Source organism: Lathyrus oleraceus, chromosome 5 (genome assembly GCF_024323335.1).
Source record: "Lathyrus oleraceus cultivar Zhongwan6 chromosome 5, CAAS_Psat_ZW6_1.0, whole genome shotgun sequence".
Classification (NCBI taxonomy): Eukaryota; Viridiplantae; Streptophyta; class Magnoliopsida; order Fabales; family Fabaceae; genus Lathyrus; species Lathyrus oleraceus.
This window is the reverse complement of record NC_066583.1, coordinates 490,645,086-490,667,571: the sequence shown is the minus strand read 5'-3', so window position 1 is coordinate 490,667,571 and position 22,486 is coordinate 490,645,086. Positions and strand designations below refer to the sequence as shown.

General features: G+C 35.3%; 2 protein-coding genes and 1 long non-coding RNA gene across 3 annotated transcripts in view; 2 read left to right on the top strand and 1 right to left on the bottom strand.

The window, feature by feature from the left end:
* The first annotated feature begins 10,509 nt into the window (after nucleotides 1–10,509).
* LOC127081499 (uncharacterized) lies at nucleotides 10,510–13,536 on the top strand. The gene is made up of 6 exons (XM_051021752.1): nucleotides 10,510–11,268; nucleotides 11,522–11,671; nucleotides 11,825–11,902; nucleotides 12,284–12,457; nucleotides 12,602–12,695; nucleotides 12,953–13,536. The coding sequence occupies exons 1-6, from the start codon at nucleotides 10,510–10,512 to the stop codon at nucleotides 13,534–13,536; spliced, it is 1,839 nt and encodes a 612-aa protein (XP_050877709.1).
* A 7,039-nt stretch (nucleotides 13,537–20,575) lies between these two features.
* Nucleotides 20,576–21,501, top strand: LOC127081498 (putative disease resistance RPP13-like protein 1). The gene is made up of 2 exons (XM_051021751.1): nucleotides 20,576–21,307; nucleotides 21,472–21,501. Exons 1-2 carry the CDS (start codon nucleotides 20,576–20,578, stop codon nucleotides 21,499–21,501), a joined length of 762 nt encoding a protein of 253 aa, XP_050877708.1.
* A 27-nt stretch (nucleotides 21,502–21,528) lies between these two features.
* The window catches only part of LOC127085666 (uncharacterized), a 143,878-nt gene continuing 142,920 nt past the window's right edge, over nucleotides 21,529–22,486 (bottom strand). Inside the window, exon 3 of the long non-coding RNA XR_007789247.1 lies at nucleotides 21,529–21,621. This is a non-coding gene — a long non-coding RNA (uncharacterized LOC127085666). The remainder of the gene's footprint in view (nucleotides 21,622–22,486) is intronic.

The following is a 22,486-nucleotide window of genomic DNA, read 5'->3' as shown; positions in this document are numbered from 1 at the left end:
TCATCAAGAAAATCCAAGTTACCCGAGTACAATCATCAATAAATGAGACAAACCATTTTGCACCAAAAATATTAGAGGTAGGGGCAGGTCCCCAAACATCAGAATGAATCAAATCAAAAGGTTCATCACTTTTATTAAAACTGGAAGGAAAAGATACACGATTGTGTTTTGCCAACTGATAAACATCACACTTAAAAGACTCAACAGAATGGTGTAAGAACAACGACGGAAACATAGACTTAATTATATAAAATGGAGGATGACCGAGACGCTTGTGCTGAAGCCAAATTTGTGAGGCTGAAGAGGAAGACTGAGACTGGAAACAGGAGGACAATACCTTTGGATGGTCATCAGAGAAGTAGTATAACCCTTCCTTTTCCTTAGCAATTCCAATCGTCTGCCCCGTGGTAAGGTCCTGAAAAACACAATGGGACATAGAAAAAATTACTTTACAATTCAGATCACGGGTAAGCTTATGGATGGAAATTAATTTGTGGGAAAGTGTGGGAACATGAAGCACAGATTGCAACTGGAATGGAGGTTGCAAGTCAATATTTCCAGTGCCAACAACACAAGCATGAGAGCCATCAGCAACAGTGATATAAGGAATACTCGAAGGTGTGGTATATGAGCATAATAATGTGGAATCAAATGTCATACGATTAGTAGCACTAGAGTCAAGAATCCACGCATTCTTAGGAATATTCCCACAAACAGTAAGAGATCGGGAACACAAACTCTTACCAGTAACTGCTAGAGACCCAGAACCAGAAGGCTTACTCATGGAGTCAAGAATAATCTCAGCCATTGAAAGGACAATCGAGAGAAAACAAACCAAGAAACAGGATGGGTTAGGGTTTCAAAGATGAGTGAACAAAAACAAGAAGCACGATGTGCTACAACACAAAACAACAATGACCCGAACACCCAAAAACAACAACAAACTGCAAGCTGCAGTAAAAAAAAAGACTCCGCTACAAGGCGGCTAGGGTTTAGGCGGAAGCGAATCCCCCAAAATCGGGAGCTCTTGATACCATGTTGTAAAATATTTTACTGATATATTAAAAAGTTATTCTTACATGTTACATCTACATGCTTTAAATAAGAGAGAATAGAAAACCTAATGGGCTTTGACTAATGGGCCTCATTACTAATAGAAATAATTACTATTTACAATCTAATATTTACAACACTATATAAACAAGATTAGAGAACTCCACAAACCCAAAATCCAATACTCTTTGTTTCCTTTACACCCTCATCAGCAAGATATCTACCAAAAATGGAGCTGAAACATTCTGATGGTTGAATTGCCTTCAAATACATTCTAGCCGAAGAATGTGACTTTTCCTTTTCCACCAAAGTTAAATTCAAACCATGAGTTAGAGAAAGCATAGCTTGGCCAAGATGAGAAAGAGAAGAAGAAATGGAATTCAAAAGCTCCAACACTCATGGTATAGTTTAGATACTCTTCAATGGAATCCAACTTCCATTGACTCATTGGATAATCACTTTCCACTAAATTTTTTGCAAAAACTTTGTTGATGATGAATGGCAAGAAACAAAAACAGCTTTGAAACCATGACAAAGGCAGAGTTCCAGTGCTAATTGATTAATAAGTTTGGATTAAAAACACGGCAATATAGAAGGGCTCCTCCATTTCACTGGGATGGTTTGCGCATCACACTTTAGAGAGGAACATATTGGACAGATTGCAGAAAATATAGAAGGGCTTCGAAATTCATTACAATTATTTGGCAACAACCAAATCGGGGTTGAACGAAAATCAACACGAATGGTTTCGTTAGAGATAACTTAGCTGTAGGGGTGCCATTGCAAGGGACCATCAGAGAGAATTTATGGGCGCTTTTTGGGCGAACTTTGTCCCACAGACAATTTTGGAGGCGAAACTCCTCTCTATTATGGTAGCGTTAGAGCTTGCGGCGGTTAAAGAATGGTCCAAAATATGGATAGAATCAGACTCCCAAGCCGCTCTCCATGTCCAATGCATCAAGAATGAAATCTTAATGCCTTGGGAACTCATATAGGATAACTGCAAGCATCTGAGTAGTCTTAAGTGTTTTCACTCACATTAATAGAGAAAGAAATAATTGCGTGGATAGGCCTGTTAATCATAGTCATGAGTTGTTGGACATTATTTGGTAGGTTGAGATTCCTCATTTCATTAGAACAGACTTCTTTTAGAATAATTTGGATTTGCCTCAATATCGGTTTGCTTGATTCTGTTGGCGGGATGATAGCTGGATATTCACAGTGGTAGGTTATGCATTTTTTTTCAAATTTAGTTTATTTTTGGGGGGCGGGGGGTATTAGGTCCACTTAATCATTACTTCAAGTACAAGGTAACGCTGAATGAAAGTTTTCTAGGCATCGAATATGTCATTCTCATTCATTCCGTTCTACAAAATGAAGTCGGGCATGTGTATTATTATCATTTTGCTAATTAATTGAGCGATGACTCGTTTCAAATTAATACCGATGTAATCAAACATATGATTTGGATATGAAAGGGAGAATTTAAAAATAATTTAAGAGCTAAATTTTACAGTCATTCTGAATTTAATTATAAGACCATTTTCTTTCTTTTCTCTTTGTTACTTAATATAACATCATTTTCAAATTTTCATATGTTTTAATGATTTATAGGTAAAAAGAAATTCATATTAAGACTAGTATTGGTTAACTCGACGAAGAACAGACGTTTACGTCAACATTTGTTTGTTAGATTGTGAACGGAGATGGAAGACCAAAAAACTCATAATATTTCAACTTAACTAAGTAGATCCTACCTGAATACCAGTTTGATTGTTCAAGTCATGTTTATTTACATATGAGAACATTGACATCCACCGTGGAGCAACACAAAATTTTCAACAATCTAACTCAATTTTCAACCAAGTCACTGTTATGTACTACATAGACCAACTTAAACCTCATATGATTTGACATTAGATGAGAATTTTAACTCACAACTAGCTCAACTTTTAGAGGTGATGCAAGAGTTTCAATAGAAAAATGTGAAGCAATAAACTTTTAGAGGTGATGCAAGAGTTCCAATAGAAAAATGTGAAGCAACAACAACAAAATGAAGGAAAAAAAAGGTTATTAATAAGAAAATGATGTCCAAAAAAACTAAGTTGAGGTGGAAGTACGGAGGTTAGAGATAAGGAGGTGAGGTAGTAGGTTGATCTCATACCAAACAATATCAGATGGAGAGAATCCATTAGTCCTGGCAGCTAAGATTTTCTAACATTCTAAGAAAATATCCTATGAGTTTCTATGTGGCATCATATTTGGGAGTCTTATATCCGACTCTTATGATGGGATAATTGAATCTTAGAGTTATCTCTCAGCGTTTCAGACACAAATGTTTTTATTTTATTTTTTATGTTCAATAATCTCCAACCGAGTCTTTGAAAAGTTCCATATCTCGTAAGAATTTATCAATGTCCATCCTAAAGTGAATGTCGGTCAGTTTGGATTAGGTTTGACCAAACTAAATATCTAATATATATTGGGCATTTTGGTTTGGTTGATGTAAAATTAGCACATGTTACACTAATGGACCGGTTTAGATAAACTCACTGATTTTAGACTTAGATTTGATAGTGGATTGCCCAAATAAATTTTCTGTTTTTTTTTTTTTAATATTAAATAATTAAATGATGAGTCATCATACTTTTTCATAAAAATATTTTTATATCCTTAAAAAAAATTTAGATATATTTTTAATATCTTTTAGCATCATAAAATAATAAATAATAACATTAACTAATAAAAATTAGACTTAATTCATCTTTTGATCCCTTAACTTAATTTATTGTTTCTCTTTGATCATTTAATTAAAAAATGTTACAATCTAATCCTTTAAAACCGTGTTGTAGCATAAGCAGTCCCTTCCATTAATTTTAATTTACATAAAAAACGTTAACTTGTCTGCGTGACACTACTATTGTTTTTTAAAAATCTAACATGATTTTTTGTTTGCCATTTTTTAATTTTATTAATTCACTTATTTTCATTTTTAATATATTTTGGATTTTCTTAATATATTTCATATTTTTTGCACTTATTTTCATTTCTATTCATTATTTAAAACAAACCGTAATTACCCTCTAAAGAAACTCGTAGCCGTCACTTTCTTTCTCTTTCTCTTTCTCCTTCTTTCTTCTTTTCTCCCCCAGCATAGTACAACAATCCTACTGTTATTTTTTATTTTTTATTTTTACAAAAACAGAACAACGGTTGAAATGTGAAATAATGTGAGTATTGTACGTGGAGCGACGAAGAAGACTAAGATGCGACTGAGAGGTGTTGAGGGCAGCCAAAAAACGCACGATAAGGGTGAATCTCTATTTCCAACGTTAGTACGGTTTCACGTGGCAGAGAAGGCGTTGAAAGTGATTACCGAATCTGGAAAAAAAATTCTTCTCCTCTTCTTTTTCTTCTTTGTTTCTTTTCAGATTTGTGATGTTGTCATTTTTTGAGTTGTGATTTGGTATGGTGGTAGTGAAACTTGGAGGTTGTATGATGTTAGTCTGATAATAGTGTCGCTTTTTGTTCTCTAATGTTGCTTTTTGTTGTCTGTTGTTCAGTTATTGTTGTGTTTGGTGTTGTTATGTATGGATCTCGAGGTGAAAAGTTTTTGGATTGAGGAAAAAGGAAGGACTGATTTCTGTGAAAGTGACCGGAGGGATTTGAGGGTGGTGGTTGTCTAAGTGTGGAAGAGAGATTTTGCTATTTTTTTCCTTCTTTTAAAACGCGTGAAAGAAGGATGTATCTGAGTTTTTTATTCTAGGAGTTTATGAAGAAAAATAATAAATTTTTTATTTATTATAGATTTATTGTGGTTCTTGATTGATGGAAGACAATAGATGATTTTGATGGATGAAAAAATTGTTAAGAAATATTATGGATTGAAGAAAATCTGATAATGTGACCAAATCAAATTTCATAAAAAAATAATTATCGGCTGAGATTAATAATAAATTGATGAGTAATGGTAAAATTTAATTATGAAAGATATTTTGATAGAGAAATAATGAAAAACCTCATCATTCATGTTAAAGATGATCATAATAAAGAAATAATGAAAAATTTCTTGATTTTGCCGACTTCTCATGCCAGGTTGGCAACATTTAACGTTTTTTCAGAAAAAGTAACGGAAGGGACAAATAATGCCAATGGAACTTATTTTAAGGGACTAAAGTGTAATGTTTTTTGGTTAAGGGACTAAAGTGAAACATTAAATTAATTTAAAGGACTGGTGACTAATTATGCCTAAAAATTATCATAAAATACTAGCAACAAACTAAAGTTGCATGACATAAAATTATATTAATATCAAAATAACCAATGAGTGAAATATTCAAAATTAGTTAAAGTCATGGTTTATTAGTAAATGTTAAGAGAATAAAATTTCAACAAATAAGTTAATATTCATCAAAATCATTAAAATTTTAATAATAAATGTTTGATTAGCGGGTCAGTTGATTTTTTGGGTTTTAGTCTAATTTTACTCGAAACCTGATTTTTGACATGAGTTTTTTAGTTTTTAAACATATATTCATCTAATTATCCGACACAACCCACTTTTTTGGATTTTATTAGGTGAATTTGATAGAGTTTTGTAGGTTGACCTAATTAATGTACACTCTTAATTAAGATATACATGTCATGGTCTTTAGAAAAAGTTCTAAACATGGGTGACGCCTTAATGCAAGGAGAGTTCTATGAACGTGATCAGGATAACGCTCGAAAAACTCATGGAAGCCGAGGAGATCACTCGAGAGAAAGGGTCCAAGGTGGTCCAAAATAGTAATCGATAGTGTGGATTAAAGAGGTGTCTCAGAAGACTAGGAAAGGAGTTATAACCTTTTAAAAAGTAATTAGCTTAGTATTTAATTAGTCATTTGGTCTTTGTAAGTTTGCGAGTTTTTTATTTTCGTCCCTACATTTTTTATGGAGTCTTTGTATGTTAACTTATTGTTGGTGTTAGTCACTGACGTCAAAGTTTTGTTAAAAAAATCATATGTGGCTAACGTTGCTGACTTGGATTTTATTTTATAATTTTCTATTCAGACACTTTTTTAAAATGTGGTTAAAATATTTCCCACAAAAAAAAATCCTTAAAATTCATTTTACAACTTTAATATTAGTCCTTGTCAATTAGGGTTTTAGAAGACAAAACATTTGTTAGCTTCGTGGGAGGAGGTTGTGAGGAAGGCGACATCTGTTGGTGGCAAATGTGGTAGATGAATCAAATACGCATTTGAGCAAGGCGATCGATTCAATAAGGTATGAGTTTTACTATGAAATTTCATTACATGGAAAATTTTGTTAGGGATAGTGTAATATATTACCTAGGTGGGCATTAACATATATTAGACATTGATCATGATAAGTGGAACTTCTTTGAAGCTATTGGCATCATGAAAGACCTTTGTTAACTTGAGCATTCAGAATATTGGTTATGATGGTATAACAATCAATCAGATAGGCACAATAGAATGGTTTGTGATAGTGATGCTAATGAGGTTTATAAATTTGCACAATAAAACCCTAAATCCCAGTCAAACCTTAAAACCTTAAATCCATGTCTATTCCGATTTAATGTCTGGTCCGGTTTTGATTAAGCTATTTATTCTTCATTCATAGAGTTTTATTTATGATAAATTCTCCTCCTTAGCATTAACTTCAATCTCTCCCTAAATGGTCACAACAAAATCATCCTTCTCTGTGTTATTCTCAAAATAATGGTTGTTTGACTTATTAAATCTACATAGTCATAATTTATTATGTCATTCACTATTACACATGTACTCTAATTCAACAAAGAACACATAACACGTTATATTATTAACACATTATGTCATTCATTATTAAATATAAAGAGGTAAATTCTTGTATTCCAATTCAACAAAGAACACATAACACTCTTGTTCAACCAAAATACGATCACGGGGAGTATCTGATATGTTTCAAGAATCTTGTGTCCAAACATTAGCTCATTCTAACCGTTAACGAATTCATACTTACTACTTTTCCAAAATCGATTAGAGAAAAATGAAAATCTCTAACCTTAAATTTCAAATTTCTTTTTTCTCTCCCAAATCCTATTTTTTTTTCTCAAACTCAATAACTAATTAGAAGTAGCAATGTTGTTATATGTAGGACTTATATCTCTTAATATTTTTCGCCAAATTATATGTTTGCCTATCTCTCTAAGTTAGTCTCATTTTTATGTGACTTTTATCAATATCAATTATTTATATTTCACGTATATAATTGTTTTATGACTAAATAAATAAGACATTAGTCTTTCCATTTTTTATATTATAATATATATATATATATATATATATATATATATATATATATATATATATATATATATATATATATATATATATATATATATATATATATATATAAATATTACATTGTGAACTTTTTTTGAAATGATCACAATTTTTAGAAAAAATTCCAAAATAACCATTTAAAAAAATCCAAAATAACCACCTTTTAAAATAGATGCACCATATGAACTAACGCATCTATTTTCCATCATGAAGAGACACCAATGCTTATGGCGCCTGCATTGGTAGCCTCATGAAGAGGCGTCAATGCATATGGCGCCTGCATTTTGGCTTATGAAGAGACGCCAATGCCTCTGACGCCTTTATGTCTTGACATGTCAGGCACCTAGCCTCTTGGCACATGCATTTTCTATCTCATCTATATAAATACCTCACCCTGTATGTAATATTTTTCAACAAATCTTACCCTACAACCATATTTTCTTTCATTCAACTTCACTCTCCTTCAAGTTTTTGAGTTTTAACCATGTCTGAATACATTCACAAGCGAAATGCCGATTTAATATTTTTCGTTGTTGCGTCTCCGATAATTCGACTTTGGAATATAGATTCGTTTGAACGTCTTAATCGAACGTTGAACAGTTGATTAGATGGAGAAATTGGGGATGGTGAAAGGATTAGAAGAATCCAATGACTTGTGTCCACGCTCAACTAAAATGGACAAGTGCGTGAATGGATGGATATTAAGACTGACAGAGACGTTCATAGGATGATGCATTACTTGTTCAAAATTGTTTTGATGGTTGTAATCGCTTAGTTATTATATTGTAGTTGTTTTAATTGTTTGTGTTGTTGTTTATGTAATGATATATCCTCACAAACTTATAATATGAAATAAATTTAATTTTTCATATATTGCAATAGAGGTACTGATCAGTGTATTTTGATGCACATTCTTCTATAATTGTACTTAGGCATTTATCTAGTTTATTTTGCTTATTTTACTATTTTATTATGTTTTTAGATTTAAGTTCATGTTTGCCTTTAATCTATTTTCTTTTGCTATTTTCCGTTTTAGCGGTTATTTGATACATGTCCACTGTTCGGATCATAACTTGAGCTACGGGATGCCGTTTTGCAAGTTCTGACATGTGTTGGAAAGCTAAGAGAAAGATCTACAACGTTTATGTTGAAGTCAAAAGCTGATTCAGAGTGCAGATGTATCAAGTAATTCGTTGAAGTTTCATACTTTAGGAAATATTTTCTTTTGGGCCATTTGTGGGGCCGAATTTAGGTTTTCCGGCCCAGTTTGAATTAAAAGTGAAACCCTTATTTTGTTTAAAAGGGGAAGCCGTGGTACTGTAGCAAAGACACATTATTCATAATAACTTTTTGCTTTCGTGCGATCATGAAGAGGAACTAATCTCCTAGAGTCAATCTGTTGTAACTGAATTTCCAAGGCTTTGAGGTTTTTATTCTATCAATTTAATTTTGTTCTCTTTCAATTCTATTCTATGAAATTTCATTTGCTTAATCCGTATTTTATGGAGTGGTTTTGATTAAATTCATATGATTGCATTCCTAACTATTAATCATCGTTTTCGTCGCTTTGTCATTAAATTGCGTTTATAAATCGTGTTTTCTTAATTCACGATTGTATTTATCCGTTTGCCTAATTCGGAATATAGGAATATAAATCTGTCATATATATATTGCGCTTGTCAATCGAATTTGAACTCAATAGAGATCGAAGTCGCTTAGGGAATTGGTAGGTAAAAAAACCAATGATTAGCCGGAAACCCAAAACAGTAGATTGACTTATTTTATAATCGCTTATTTTAATCACTTATTTTTGCTTTGTTTTCTAAGTCGACTAATAAACATAACCCCCCCCTTAAATCGATTTCATTAGGTTAAGAATAATACAAGAATCCTTACGATACGATACTCGAGTTGTCGCTTCCGCTAAACTACAGTTTTCTAATTACTCGTTTTGACTCGTGCACGACAGCGGATCAAATTGGCGACGTTGCCGGGGATTCTTGTTGTTTTTAATCGTTAGTTGAGTCATAGGTGTCGATTGTAGTTTTTTGGCCCTCCGGTTTGCTGTTTTGGCCAATTCGCGTCCGTTCGTCCGACCTGGTCTGTTCTGGTCCGAAAACCCGGTTTTCTGAAAAATCATGTCTGATTCAAATTCTTTTTTGTCTACTAGGAGCATAAAAATCGTGCGATCATTAGTCCCTTACTCAAATTCCCAAATTCATCTTTTTTTCTATTTTTTATGAATTTTTTACTGATTTCATAGTCTCGAAAAAATTCCAAAAAAGTTCCAAAGTTCTTATTTCGTCTAATTAGATTAAATTTTGTGTTTTTGTATTTTTCTGAATTTATTTTGATCATATTTCTTCTTCTTTTTTTGTTTCTGCCTAATAGGGACATTGTTGGCATTTTCACATTTGTTGTTGCGTTAGTTCTGGCTACTAGGTCTGGTTGTTCTGATCTTTTTGATTTTGATCCTGAGATAGAGAAAGCCTTGCACGCACGACGTAGAGAAAATCAAGCTAGCACTAGTTCACCACCCATTAGCAATTCTGATTCGGACTATTTGCATAACTTATTTGATTCTGATTCTGAACTTGATTTTAATAACATGTCTGAACAAAGAACACTAAGACAACTTGCTGCTCCTAATATGAATTACAATGGTTTATGTGTTGAATATGCTGATGTTACTGTTCCTTTTGAGTTAAAATCTGGTTTAATACACTTGTTGCCAAGGTTTAGTGGTCTTGCAGGTGAGGATCCGCATAAGCATCTTAAGGAATTTCAGGTTGTTTGCACTACACCATTGAGACCCGAAGGAATCACCGAAGATCACATCAAGCTGAGAGCCTTCTCGTTTTCACTACAGGGTGCTACCAAGGATTGGTTATATTATCTTGAGCCGGATTCTGTCATGACTTGGAATGATTTGAAGAGAGTCTTCCTAGAGAGATACTTTCCTGCCTCCAGGGCTGCATCAATCCGAAAAGATATATGTGGTATTAGACAGGGAAATGAGTCATTGGCTGAGTATTGGGAGAGATTCAAACAATTAGTATCCAGCTGCCCTCAACATCAAATTACCAAACAACTGCTTATTCAGTATTTCTATGAGGGATTATCACCAATGGATAGAAACATTCTTGATGCTGCTAGTGGTGGAGCACTTGTCGATAAAACTCCAGTTGATGCCAAAGCCCTGATTGAGAACATGTCACTCAATTCCCAACAGTTCACAACCAGAAATAATTCTATGGTCCAAACAAAAGGTGTGAATGACATTCAGGTTTCCTCTTCCAACAAGGCTTTAGAAACCAGAATTGAAGAACTTACTTCTTTAGTGAAACAAATGGCAATGAGTAAACCTCAAACAACAAAGTTGTGTGGTATTTGTACTTCTACTGAACATCCAACTGACACATGTCCTATTCTTCAAGATGAGTCGGTCACTCAGTTGCCTCAAGCATATGCAGCTAACTTTTTCAACCAAAACAACAATCAGAAAGGGTACAACATTCCTGACTTGTCCACCAACAAATATCACCCCAATTGGAGGAACCATCCAAACCTTCGATATGGAAACCAGCAGCCCACCCAACAACAATTAGTCACACCCCTGCCACAAACCACTCCCCAAGTCTCCACCTCTGCACCTTCCGGGCCTTCATTAGAGGATCTTGTCAAACAAATGGTTGTGAACAATCTCCAATTTCAGCAACGAACAGATTCCAGTATTCAGACTTTGCAGACACAGATTGGACAGCTTGCCACTTCGATGAATGCCATGCAGCAAGCCCAAGGAGCAAACCAACTTCCTTCCCAAACAGTTGTGAATCGAAAAGGTCCTAATGCTAATGTGAGTGCAATTTCGTTGAGATCCGGGAAGGTAACAGAACCAGCCCCAGAAAAAAATAAAAAAAATGTCTTGAGGTAACACCTGAACCTTCCTCCGTTGTGATAGAAACTGAACCCTCCGTTGTGGTAGAAATTGAAAAAGAAAAAGAGAAGGAGTATGTGCCACCAGTTCCCTTCCCACATAGAATACTGAAAAATAAAAGGATGGAGACAAGGAGAGAGAGATTTTAGATGTGTTCAAAAAACCGGCGATAAACATTCCGCTTCTTGATGTTATTAAGCAGGTTCCAAAGTATGCAAAATTTCTAAAAGACTTGTGCACAAGTAAGAGAAGGTTGAAGGGAAATGAGAGAGTAAATTTGGGAGGAAACATTTCAGCCCTTATCCAGCTTAAACATTCACCTGAAAAAGCTACTATTTCATCCCTCAATCAGGTCATACCCCAAAAGTGCAAGGATCCAGGAACGTTTGATATTCCATGTACCATTGGGGATAATATATTCAAATATTGCATGCTTGATTTGGGAGCAGGCATTAATGTTATGCCTACTTCTGTTTATAATAACCTTGATCTTGGTCCTTCGCAGCATACATGTTTAATCATTCAACTGGCGAACAGAAGTAATGCTCGCCCTATTGGAGTAGTGGAAGATGTGCTTGTTCAAGTTAATGACTTGATTTTTCCTGCAGATTTCTACATTCTGGACATGTATGGAGAAACAAATTCAAGCAGATCGCCCATCATTTTAGGTAAACCGTTCATGAAAACGGCGAAAACAAAAATTGATGTCGACGATGGAACCATGTCCATGGAATTTGGTGACATTGTCGCAAAATTTAACATTTTCGATGCCATGAAACATCCCTTGGATGAGCATTCTGTTTTTCATATTGAATTGATCTCTGAGTTGGTCGATGACACTTTTTCTGAATTGTTTTCACTTGATTTTCCATCTCTATCTAGGTTTGATGATGTTTATTCATGTGATGATTGTACTGACACTAACCTTTGTGTTGTATGTGTTGAGATTGATGCTGCCTTGCAGGGTAACATTTCTCCTACAAGTGAAGTTGTCCATGAAGTTATTTATGCAATTGAAGCTCTCGACATCCCGGTTGTCCCAAACACCCCATCCATTGAGCAACCACCTTCCCTAGAGCTGAAACAACTCCCTGAAAATCTAAAATATGCTTATTTAGATAGTAATGAAAAACTTCCAGTTATAATTTCTTCTAACCTTGATTTAGATCAAGAAAATAAGCTTTTGCAGGTTTTGAGGAAGCATAAAAAGGCGATTGGGTGGACATTCACTGACATACCAGGCATTAGACCCTCAATGTGTATGCACTGGATTTTACTTCAGGATGGTTGTAAAACAGTGAGGCAGCCCCAAATGAGGCTTAATCCTTTGATTCTCGATGTTGTGAAGAAAGAGGTAACCAAACTCTTGCAAGCAGGTATCATCTATCCTATCTCTGATAGTAAATGGGTAAGCCCAATGCAGGTTGTACCTAAGAAATCTGGACTCACAGCGGTCAAAAATGAAAAAATGAACTTGTTCCCACTAGAGTTCAGAATAGTTGGAGAGTTTGTATTGATTACAGGAGATTGAATCGGGCTACTAGAAAGGATCACTTCCCCTTGTCGTTCATTGACCATATGCTTGAACGACTAGCTGGTAAATCACATTATTATTTTCTTGATGGTTTTTCAGGTTACTTTCAGATTCATATTGCACCAGAAGATCAAGAAAAGACCACTTTTACGTGTCCATTCGGTACATTTGCTTACAGGAGGATGCCTTTTGGTCTTTGTAATGCTCCTGGCACATTTCAGAGATGCATGATTAGCATTTTTGCTGATTTTATTGAAAATTGCATGGAAGTGTTTATGGATGACTTCACTGTTTATGGTTCTCCATTTGATGCATGTTTGAATAGTTTAAATTTGGTTTTAGAGAGATGCATCGAAATTGACCTTGTTTTAAATTATGAAAAATGCCATTTTATGGTCGAACATGGAATTGTCCTAGGTCACATAATTTCTAAAAAAGGAATTTCAGTAGACCCTGTTAAGGTTGATGTTATTTCTACACTTCCTTACCCATCTTTTATTCGCGAGATTCGTTCTTTTCTTGGTCATGCAGGTTTTTACAGGCGCTTCATAAAGGATTTCAGCAAGATAGCTCTTCCACTATCAAACTTGTTGAAGAATGATGTCACTTTCAACTTCGATGACAATTGCAAAAAAGCATTCGACTTCTTGAAGGAAGCATTGACCTCCGCCCCTATCATCTAGCCCCCTGACTGGACCCTCCATTTCGAGATTATGTGTGATGCTTCTAACTATGTTGTTGGGGCGGTCCTTGCACAAAGAGTTAACAAGGATGCCCATGTTATTTGTTATGCTTCTAGGACTTTAGATTCTGCACAGTCTAATTACACCACCACTGAAAAGGAACTTCTAGCTATTGTTTTTGCTCTTGATAAATTCAGATCATATTTGCTAGGTTCCAAGGTTGTTGTTTTTACTGACCATGCATCTTTAAAATGCTTGTTAAAGAATCCAGAAGCAAAACCGAGATTGATTTGATGGATGTTGTTGCTCCAAGAGTTTAATGTGGAGATTAAAGATAAAAGTGGAGCTGAGAACTTGGTGGATGATCATTTGAGCAGGATAGAGTGGGATGAAGATCCTTTTCCGATTCAGGATGACTTTCCTGATGAGCAACTTTTACTTTTGCATGGGGTTACTCCTTGGTTTGTTGATATTGTTAATTATCTTGTTGCTGGTGTTTTTCCTGCAGGTGCATTTAGGACACAAATTCACAAACTCAAGAGTGACGCCAAATATTATGTTTGGGATGATCCATATATTTGGAAGTTTGGTAGTGATAAGGTAATTAGGAGATGTGTCCCCGACTATGAGATTGAATCTATTTTGCATCTTTCTCATGCTTCTCAAGTAGGGTGGCACTTTGGTCCTCAAAGGACTGCAAGAAAAGTCTTAGACTCAGGTTTCTATTGGCCCACTATTTTTAAAGATTCCTATGAGACCTATAGAACTTGTAAAGTGTGCCAAATAGCAGGTACAACCATCACTCGTAAGAGTGAAATGCCTCAGCAACCTATGCTTCTCTGTGAGGTATTTGATGTATGGGGAATCGACTTCATGGGTCCCTTTCCTATATCATTTGGGTTTCTATACATTTTGCTTGCTGTTTATTATGTTTCAAAGTGGGTGGAAGCTATCCCCACTAGGACTAACGACTCTAGAGTTATTGCAAATTTTGTCAGGTCCAATATTTTTTGCAGGTTTGGAATCCCCCGAGCTATCATAAGTGACCAAGGCACTCATTTCTGTAACGGCACCATGGAAGCTTTGCTCCGGAAGTATGGAGTTGTTCACAAAGTCTCTACCGTATATCACCCACAAACTAATGGGCAAGCTGAGATCTCAAACAGAGAGATCAAACAGGTCTTAGAGAAAATGGTGCAACCAAACAGGAAGGACTGGAGTCGTCGTCTAGAAGACGCACTTTAGGCTCAAAGAACCGCTTTTAAGACACCAATAGGGATGTCCCCCTATCGACTTATTTTTGGTAAGGCATGCCACCTTCCTGTAGAGATAGAACACCGTGCTTATGGGCGGTAAAAAGTTGTAATTTGGAGATGCAACAAGCAGGTATTGAAAGAAAACTCCAATTACAACAACTTGAAGAACATAGGCTAGAGGCTTATGAGAGCTCTAGGATTTATAAAGAGAAAACTAAGCACTTCAATGATAAGATGATTTCTGGGAAGGAATTCTCTGTGGGCCAACAGGTTTTACTGTTTAACTCCCGCCTTAAGCATATGGTTGGGAAACTTTGATCCAAGTGGATTGGCCCTTTTGTTGTTACTAATATTTTCCCTCAAGGTGCAGTAGAAATAAAAAGTGTAGGTACTAATAAAACCTTTAAGGTCAATGGGCAGCACCTGAAGATATTCCATGAAAGTGTGGTACCTGAAGATGCACTCTTAGAAGAGCTTTCCTTGGAAAAGCCCACCTACCCTGTAACTTGACCAGGGAGCACTCCTTTCCTTTCCTCTCACTCTTATTTAATAGTTGTGTCCTTTCATTGAGGACAATGCATATTTTAAGTGTGGGGGAGGGAACCATTTATTTGTTTGTTTTCTTTGTTCTGTTTTCAGTTTTTCTCTTTTTTTGGTTCAAATTTAAAATTAAAAAAAATTGCATGTTTTTTCCCTTGGTTTTTGAGTTACAATTATGAGTATTTTTCTTAGTTCTCTTGACTAAAGTCATGTGGTGTGACGTGAAAAATTTGTTGTGCATTTTTAGTATGATAGGTATGACTAAATTCTAAATTGTATATCTTTAGCAGTAGATCATTAACCATGGTGAGCTTTGAGCCTTATATGGATAACATACAAAAATCCATCTCTTTCTTTCTTGTGTGATTCACTCATGTTTGTTAGTCTCTAGAACTTGAATTGACTCTTGTTGATGTTGTTGTTTACTTGTGCACACTGATATGATAAAGGCAGTTTTATTTTTTTGTTTTTTAGCCAGTTAGCCAAAAAGCCAACCCTGAAATAATATCATCCCTTGTTTGAAACCCCCTTGAGCCTATTATCCTTTTTTTTAAAAACTCATTACAAACCGAGAAGTGAAAAACAATGTTATCACCCTATTCAAAGGGTTGAAAGAGTCTTGTTTTGAATTGTGTGGAGTTGAATAACTATGTTTGTAATGTTTCAGAAGTTGGCAGAAAAAGAAAAAAAATAGAAAAGGAAAATAGAAAAGAAAAAAAAAGGAATGAAAAAATAGAAGGATAAGAGGAAGAAAAAAAAAGGAGTTATGTTTATAATATTTCAATACATGTCAATACATACTCCTTCAAGAAAAAGGAAGGATAAGAGAAAACAATTGCTATAGAGTTATTCAAGTGAATGAAATATTTTATAAATTCAACTCCCACAGTTTCTTTCAAGTCTCTTTTATCTCTTTGAATTTTAGCCTAGTACCCCTTAGGATTTATCTCACCCTTACCTTGGCCACGTTACAACCAAATAAAAGTCCTTTTGATATTTGTATGCATGTATTTTAACTGTGGATGTTAGAGCCTTTTCAAGCTTATGGTAGTACTAATTTTCATGTTGTGCTTTGAGTGTAAACAGTTAATCTAAACACTTGAGAGTTGAGTGAATTATATCCTGTGAGGATCTTACTGCTGTTGATGTAATTTTTGGTAATCTGTTTTTATATCTGCTTTGAATGTCACAAAAAGTTGCTTACTAACATCATATTCTTGAAGCTTAGACTTAGAATTATGCTTATACCTTGTATCTTGAAAACTTTTGGAAGTGCATGCTCTGTTTTCTTTCCTTTTGTTTTGAAATTGTAATTTTGCTCGGAGTGCAAAAGTTCAAGTGTGGGGGAATTTGATCAGTGTATTTTGATGCACATTCTTCCATAATTTTACTTAGACATTTATCTAGTTTATTTTGCTTATTTTACTATTTTATTATGATTTTAGATTTAAGTTCATGTTTGCCTTTAATCTATTCTCATTTGCTATTTTCAGTTTTAGTGGTTATTTGATACATGTCCACAGTTCTGATCATAACTTGAGCTACAGGATGCCGTTTTGCAAGTTCTGACATACGTTGGAAAGTTAAGAGAAAGATCTACAACTTTTATGTTGAAGTCAAAAGCTGATTCAGAGTGAAGACGTCTCAAGTAATTCGTTGAAGTTTCGTACTTTAGGAAATATTTTCTTTTGGGCCAAATTTAGGTTTTTCGGCCCAGTTTGAATTATAAGTGAAACTCTTATTCTGTTTAAAAGGGGCAGCCGTGGTACTGTAGCAAACACACATTATTCATAATAACTTTTTGCTTTCGTGCGATCATGAAGAGGAACTAATCTCCTAGAGTCAATCTGATGTATCCGAATTTCCAAGGCTTTGAGGTTTTTATTCTATCAATTTAATTTTGTTCTCTTTCAATTCTATTCTATGAAATTTCATTTGCTTAATCTGTATTTTATGGAATGATTTTGATTAAATTCGTATGATTGCATTCCTAACTATTAATCGCCATTTTCGTCGCTTTGTCATTAAATTGCATTTGTAAATCGTGTTTGCTTAACTCACGATTGTATTTATCCGTTTGCTTAATTCGGAATATAGGAATATAAATCTGTCATATATGTATTGCGCTTCTCAATCGAAATTGAACTCAATAGAGATCAAAGCCGCTTAGGGAATTGGTAGGTAAAAAACCAATTATTAGCCGGAAACCGAAAACAGTAGATTGACTTCTTTTATAATCGCTTATTTTAATCACTTTTTTTAATCACTTTTTTTTGCTTTGTTTTCTAAATCGACTAATAAACATAAACCCCCCCTAAATCGATTTCATTAGGTTAAGAATAATACAAGAATCCTTGTGATACGGTACTCGAGTTGTCGCTTCCGCTAAACTACAGTTTTCTAATTACTCGTTTTGACCTGTGCGCGACAGCGGATCAGGTTCATTTAAATTTATCTGGTTGTGCTCGTTCCAACACTAGGACAGTTAATACGATTGTGACCTGGCTGACGGCATGAAATACATAATCTAACCATTTTGTTCGCCGTATCCATTTCGGTTCGAATGCGGGTGCTGTTTGGGCGACCATTTTTCTTCCTTCGCATAACTTCGTTATGCCAGACGATGTCTCCTTGATATTCTGGTCAGTAATCCTCTTTTGCCACTACGGAAAAACTAATTTTATAAACATTTGATAGGCTGGTGACTTTGTAAACGTCAGATAGCAAGTAGGATGGATCCCTTCGAAGTTTTGAACATGCCGCAATGACATGGGAGCAGGGCATACGAAAGGCTTGGAACTTTCCGCAGTCGCACCAACCTCTATTTAGTTCGACTTTGTATTGTGCCATTGGCATGCCTTCATTGTGATCCATGGACTCGGCAACACTATACCAACCTTTAGTGCGGTCAAACACCGTGACCACATGTGCGTTTACTTTGGCAGCTTCATGTCTAATGAATTTCATTGGAGCATTACTAAACAACTGCCCATATTGCAACACTGAACTCCATTTGAAACGTCTGGTCTCAAACATCTCCCATAGCCTGAAATATGTTGCATGCACCAAAGCGGTTATAGGTAGGTTATAGATGCCTTTGAAGACAGAGTTCATTGATTCCACAAGATTTGTTGTCATGTGGCCCCAATGTTGACCGTCGCCGTATGCCCTAGTCCACTTCTCCAATGGAATACTGTCGATCCACCGTATTGCATTTGCGTTTGACAATCTTATTTCTTCGCGGTAGTGTTTGAAAGAAGGTTCTGATAATGCGTAACCTACATTGACAACCTTCTTCCGCAACGTCTTATCTTTGATTTCCCGCATAAAACTCAGAGCAATATGTCTAATATAGAAGACATGTGTCGAAGGAGGATCTTGCCAGTCATTATCAATGTTATTATATGCACTGATAATTGAAGGGTGTCTGTCAGAGATCAAACATAAATTAGGTTGAGGTGCAACGTGCAATCGGAGATTTCTTAGGAAAAAACTCCATCCCTCAGCAGTCTCCCCTTCAACAAGGAAAAAGGTGAGTGGAAAAATGTTGTTGTTGCCATCTTATGCCACTGCCATCAGTAACGTTCCTTTGTATTTCCCGTACAACCATGTACCATCAATTTGTATAATAGGTTTACAGAAAGAAAAACCTATGATTCATCGTTGATATGCCCAGAAAAGACGGTGGAATATTCCATTTTCAATATCACGCGTCCCGTCTGGTGTATACGCGGGCAACATTTCAAACTTGACAATAGTCCCTGGAGCATACTATTTTGGAGCCAACAAGTATTTTGGAAGTTGTTTGTAAGACTCCTCCCAATTTCCAAACACCTTTTCAACAATATTTTTCCTAACTATCCATGCCTTCCTATATGATGGAGTGTACTGGTATTATGCTACAATATGTGAGACTATTGTACTCACCTTTAACGACAGATTGTCGCCAATTACAGACAATATTTCATCGCATATTAGCTGAGAGCTTAGTTTCTGATGATCTTGCATTGGGTTTATCAGCATGCATGTGTGAACTTGACCCATGGATCCAATCTCCCAAGAATCCCTCCTCTTCCGGTACGAAGCTGACAACCTGAAAAGGTAGTGCTCATTTGGATAATAAATTTTGTACCTCAATGCATTAGTTCTATCAACTCTGAAATCAACTGATAGTTCCATGTGAAATTTTTTAATGGCTTTTACGCAATCCTCTTTTGTGCGAAATGTGTCTCCTTGTTTCAACGATCCTTGCATTTGCACATAAGGATTGTACCATATATCGGATGAAGGTTCATCGGAACCCAAATTCAACCTTGTCATGTCTTGAGGTTGACAGTATACATGACTAGCTGGTAATATCTCCTCTTCCTCATCAGCGTTCACCATTGAATCAACCAAGATCTCGACTTTTTCTTGTTCGTCATCTGCAACATTCACCTCAGCTTGTTCGTCATCAGTTTCACAAAACACTTGTGACTGATCAATGAACTGGGACACTTGTTATTGTTGTTGTGATAATATATACAACTCTATATCGTTGTGCCCAGATTGTTCATGAACACTCGAGAATATCTCGACATTTGTATGTTATCACTCTCTTTTTACTTATTTCTTATATCTTTCTTATCTATGTTTGTATTATATATTACTTCTTCTTATTGTATTTCTTACATATTAACTATGATTCCCTTCGATGCAAGATGGAGAACACACAAGCTGCAAGCAAAACTAAACAGGTCTGGAACTTCTTTTTTTCTCCTTCTACAAATAACTATGAAGAGATCAATTCCCAAATGAAAACAATGTGCTTAAACCTCAAACATTTTGCTGAAAATAAAGATATCATTAGTTTGCAAACTAAAAGTGTCGGAGTTTCTCGTAGAACACCTTCAACTCCTATGTTCAATGAATCTGTCATGGTTGGTAGGAAAGATGACAAAGCCAAAGTAATGAACATGTTGCTATCACAAAGCAATACTAGCCAGAACAATATGGGCGTAGTTGCAATTGTAGGCATGGGAGGTGTCGGAAAAACAACACTTGCACAACTTGCTTACAATGATGAAAAAGTTGAACATCACTTTGATCTCAAAGCCTGGGCTTGTGTATCCGAGGATTTTGATGTTTTTAGAGTAACCAAAGCCCTCCTTGAATCTGTCACTTCAAAAACATGGAATGACAGTAATCTTGATATTCTTCGAGTTGAGTTAAAGAAAAATTTGAGGGACAAATTTTTTTTCATTATGTTGGATGACTTATGGAATGACAGTTATTCTGATTGGGATGAACTTACATCTCCGTTGATATATGGAAAAAATGGAAGCAGAATGATCATCACAACACGCCACAAAAAAGTGGCAGATGTTGCACACACATTTCCTATTTTTTCATTAGATCCTCTATCCCATGAAGACAGTTGGTTTTTACTCTCCAAACATGCATTTGGAAGTGGAGACTTTTCTGAAACTCAACGCCGAAACCTAGAACCAATTGGCAGGAAGATTGCCAGAAAGTGTGGTGGATTGTCAATCGCTGCAAAATCACTTGGAGGACTATTGCGTTCGAAAGTAGATACTGAAGAGTGGATTGAAGTTCTGAACAACGACATATGGAACTTACAGAATGATAATATTTTGCCTGCATTGCGCTTGAGTTATCAATATCTTTCGTCTCAATTGAAAAGATGTTTTTCCTACTGCTCTATTTTTCCAAAGGACTATCCACTTGATAGGAAGAAATTGGTTTTGTTGTGGATGGCAGAAGGCTTCCTTGATCATTCTCAAGACAGAAAAACAATGGAAGAAGTAGGTGATGAGTTTTTTGCTGAATTGTTGTCCAGATCATTGATTCAACAATTGCATGATAATTATGGAAAACAAATATTTGTCATGCATGACCTTGTTAATGATTTAGCTACTGCTGTATCTGGAAGAAGTTGTTACAGACATGAATTTGGCGCTAAGTGCTATGAAAATGTTCGTCACTTGTCATACAATAAAGAAACATACGACGTTTTCAAGAAGTTTATGACTTTCGACAAATTCAAATGCTTGAGAAGCTTCCTTGCCATTGGATTTGGATGGGCAGAATATAATTTATCAAGAAACGTGGTCAATTATTTGCTACCCACATTTGGAAGGTTGCGTGTGTTATCGTTGTCAAAATATAGAAACATCACCACGCTACCCGTTATAGTTGGCAATTTAGTGCAGTTGCGCTATCTAGATCTCTCTCATACTGAAATCACAAGCTTGCCTGACACCATATGCAACCTCTACTACTTGCAAACCTTGATTTTATCTGAGTGCTCAAAACTCACAGAATTGCCAAAACATGTTGGTAAATTAATTAATTTGCGTCATCTTTATATTGATAGGACAAGCATAATAGAGATGCCAAAGCAAATTGCTGAACTAGAAAACCTTCAAACTGTAAATGTTTTTATAGTAGGCAAGAAAAATATTGGTTCAACTGTTAGAGAGCTTGGGAAGTTTCCTAAGCTACGGGGAAAATTATTCATCAAGAACCTGCAAAATGTCATTGATATCATGGAGGCAAGTGATACCAACTTGAAGGAATAGAAAAATGTGAAGCAACAACAACAAAATGAAGGAAAAAAAGGTTATTAATAAGAAAATGATGTCCAAAAAAACTAAGTTGAGGTGGAAGTACGGAGGTTAGAGATAAGGAGGTGAGGTAGTAGGTTGATCTCATACCAAACAATAGCAGATGGAGAGAATCCATTAGTCCTGGCACCTAAGATTTTCTAACATTCTAAGAAAATATCCTATGAGTTTCTATATGGCATCATATTTGGGAGTCTTATATCTGACTCATCTCTAAGCGTTTCAGACACAAATGTTTTATTTTTTTTTATGTTCAACAATCTTCAACCAAGTCTTTGAAAAGTTCCATATCTCGCAAGAATTTATCAATGTCCATCCTAAAGTGAATGTGGGTCAGTTTGGATTAGGTTTGACCCAACTAAATATCTAATCTATATTGGGCATTTTGGTTTGATTGATGTAAAATTACCACCTGTTACACTAATGGACCGGTTTAGATAAACTCACTAATTTTAGACTTAGATTTGGTAGTGGATTGTCCAAATAAATTTTCTGCTTTTTTTAATATTAAATGATTAAATGATGAGT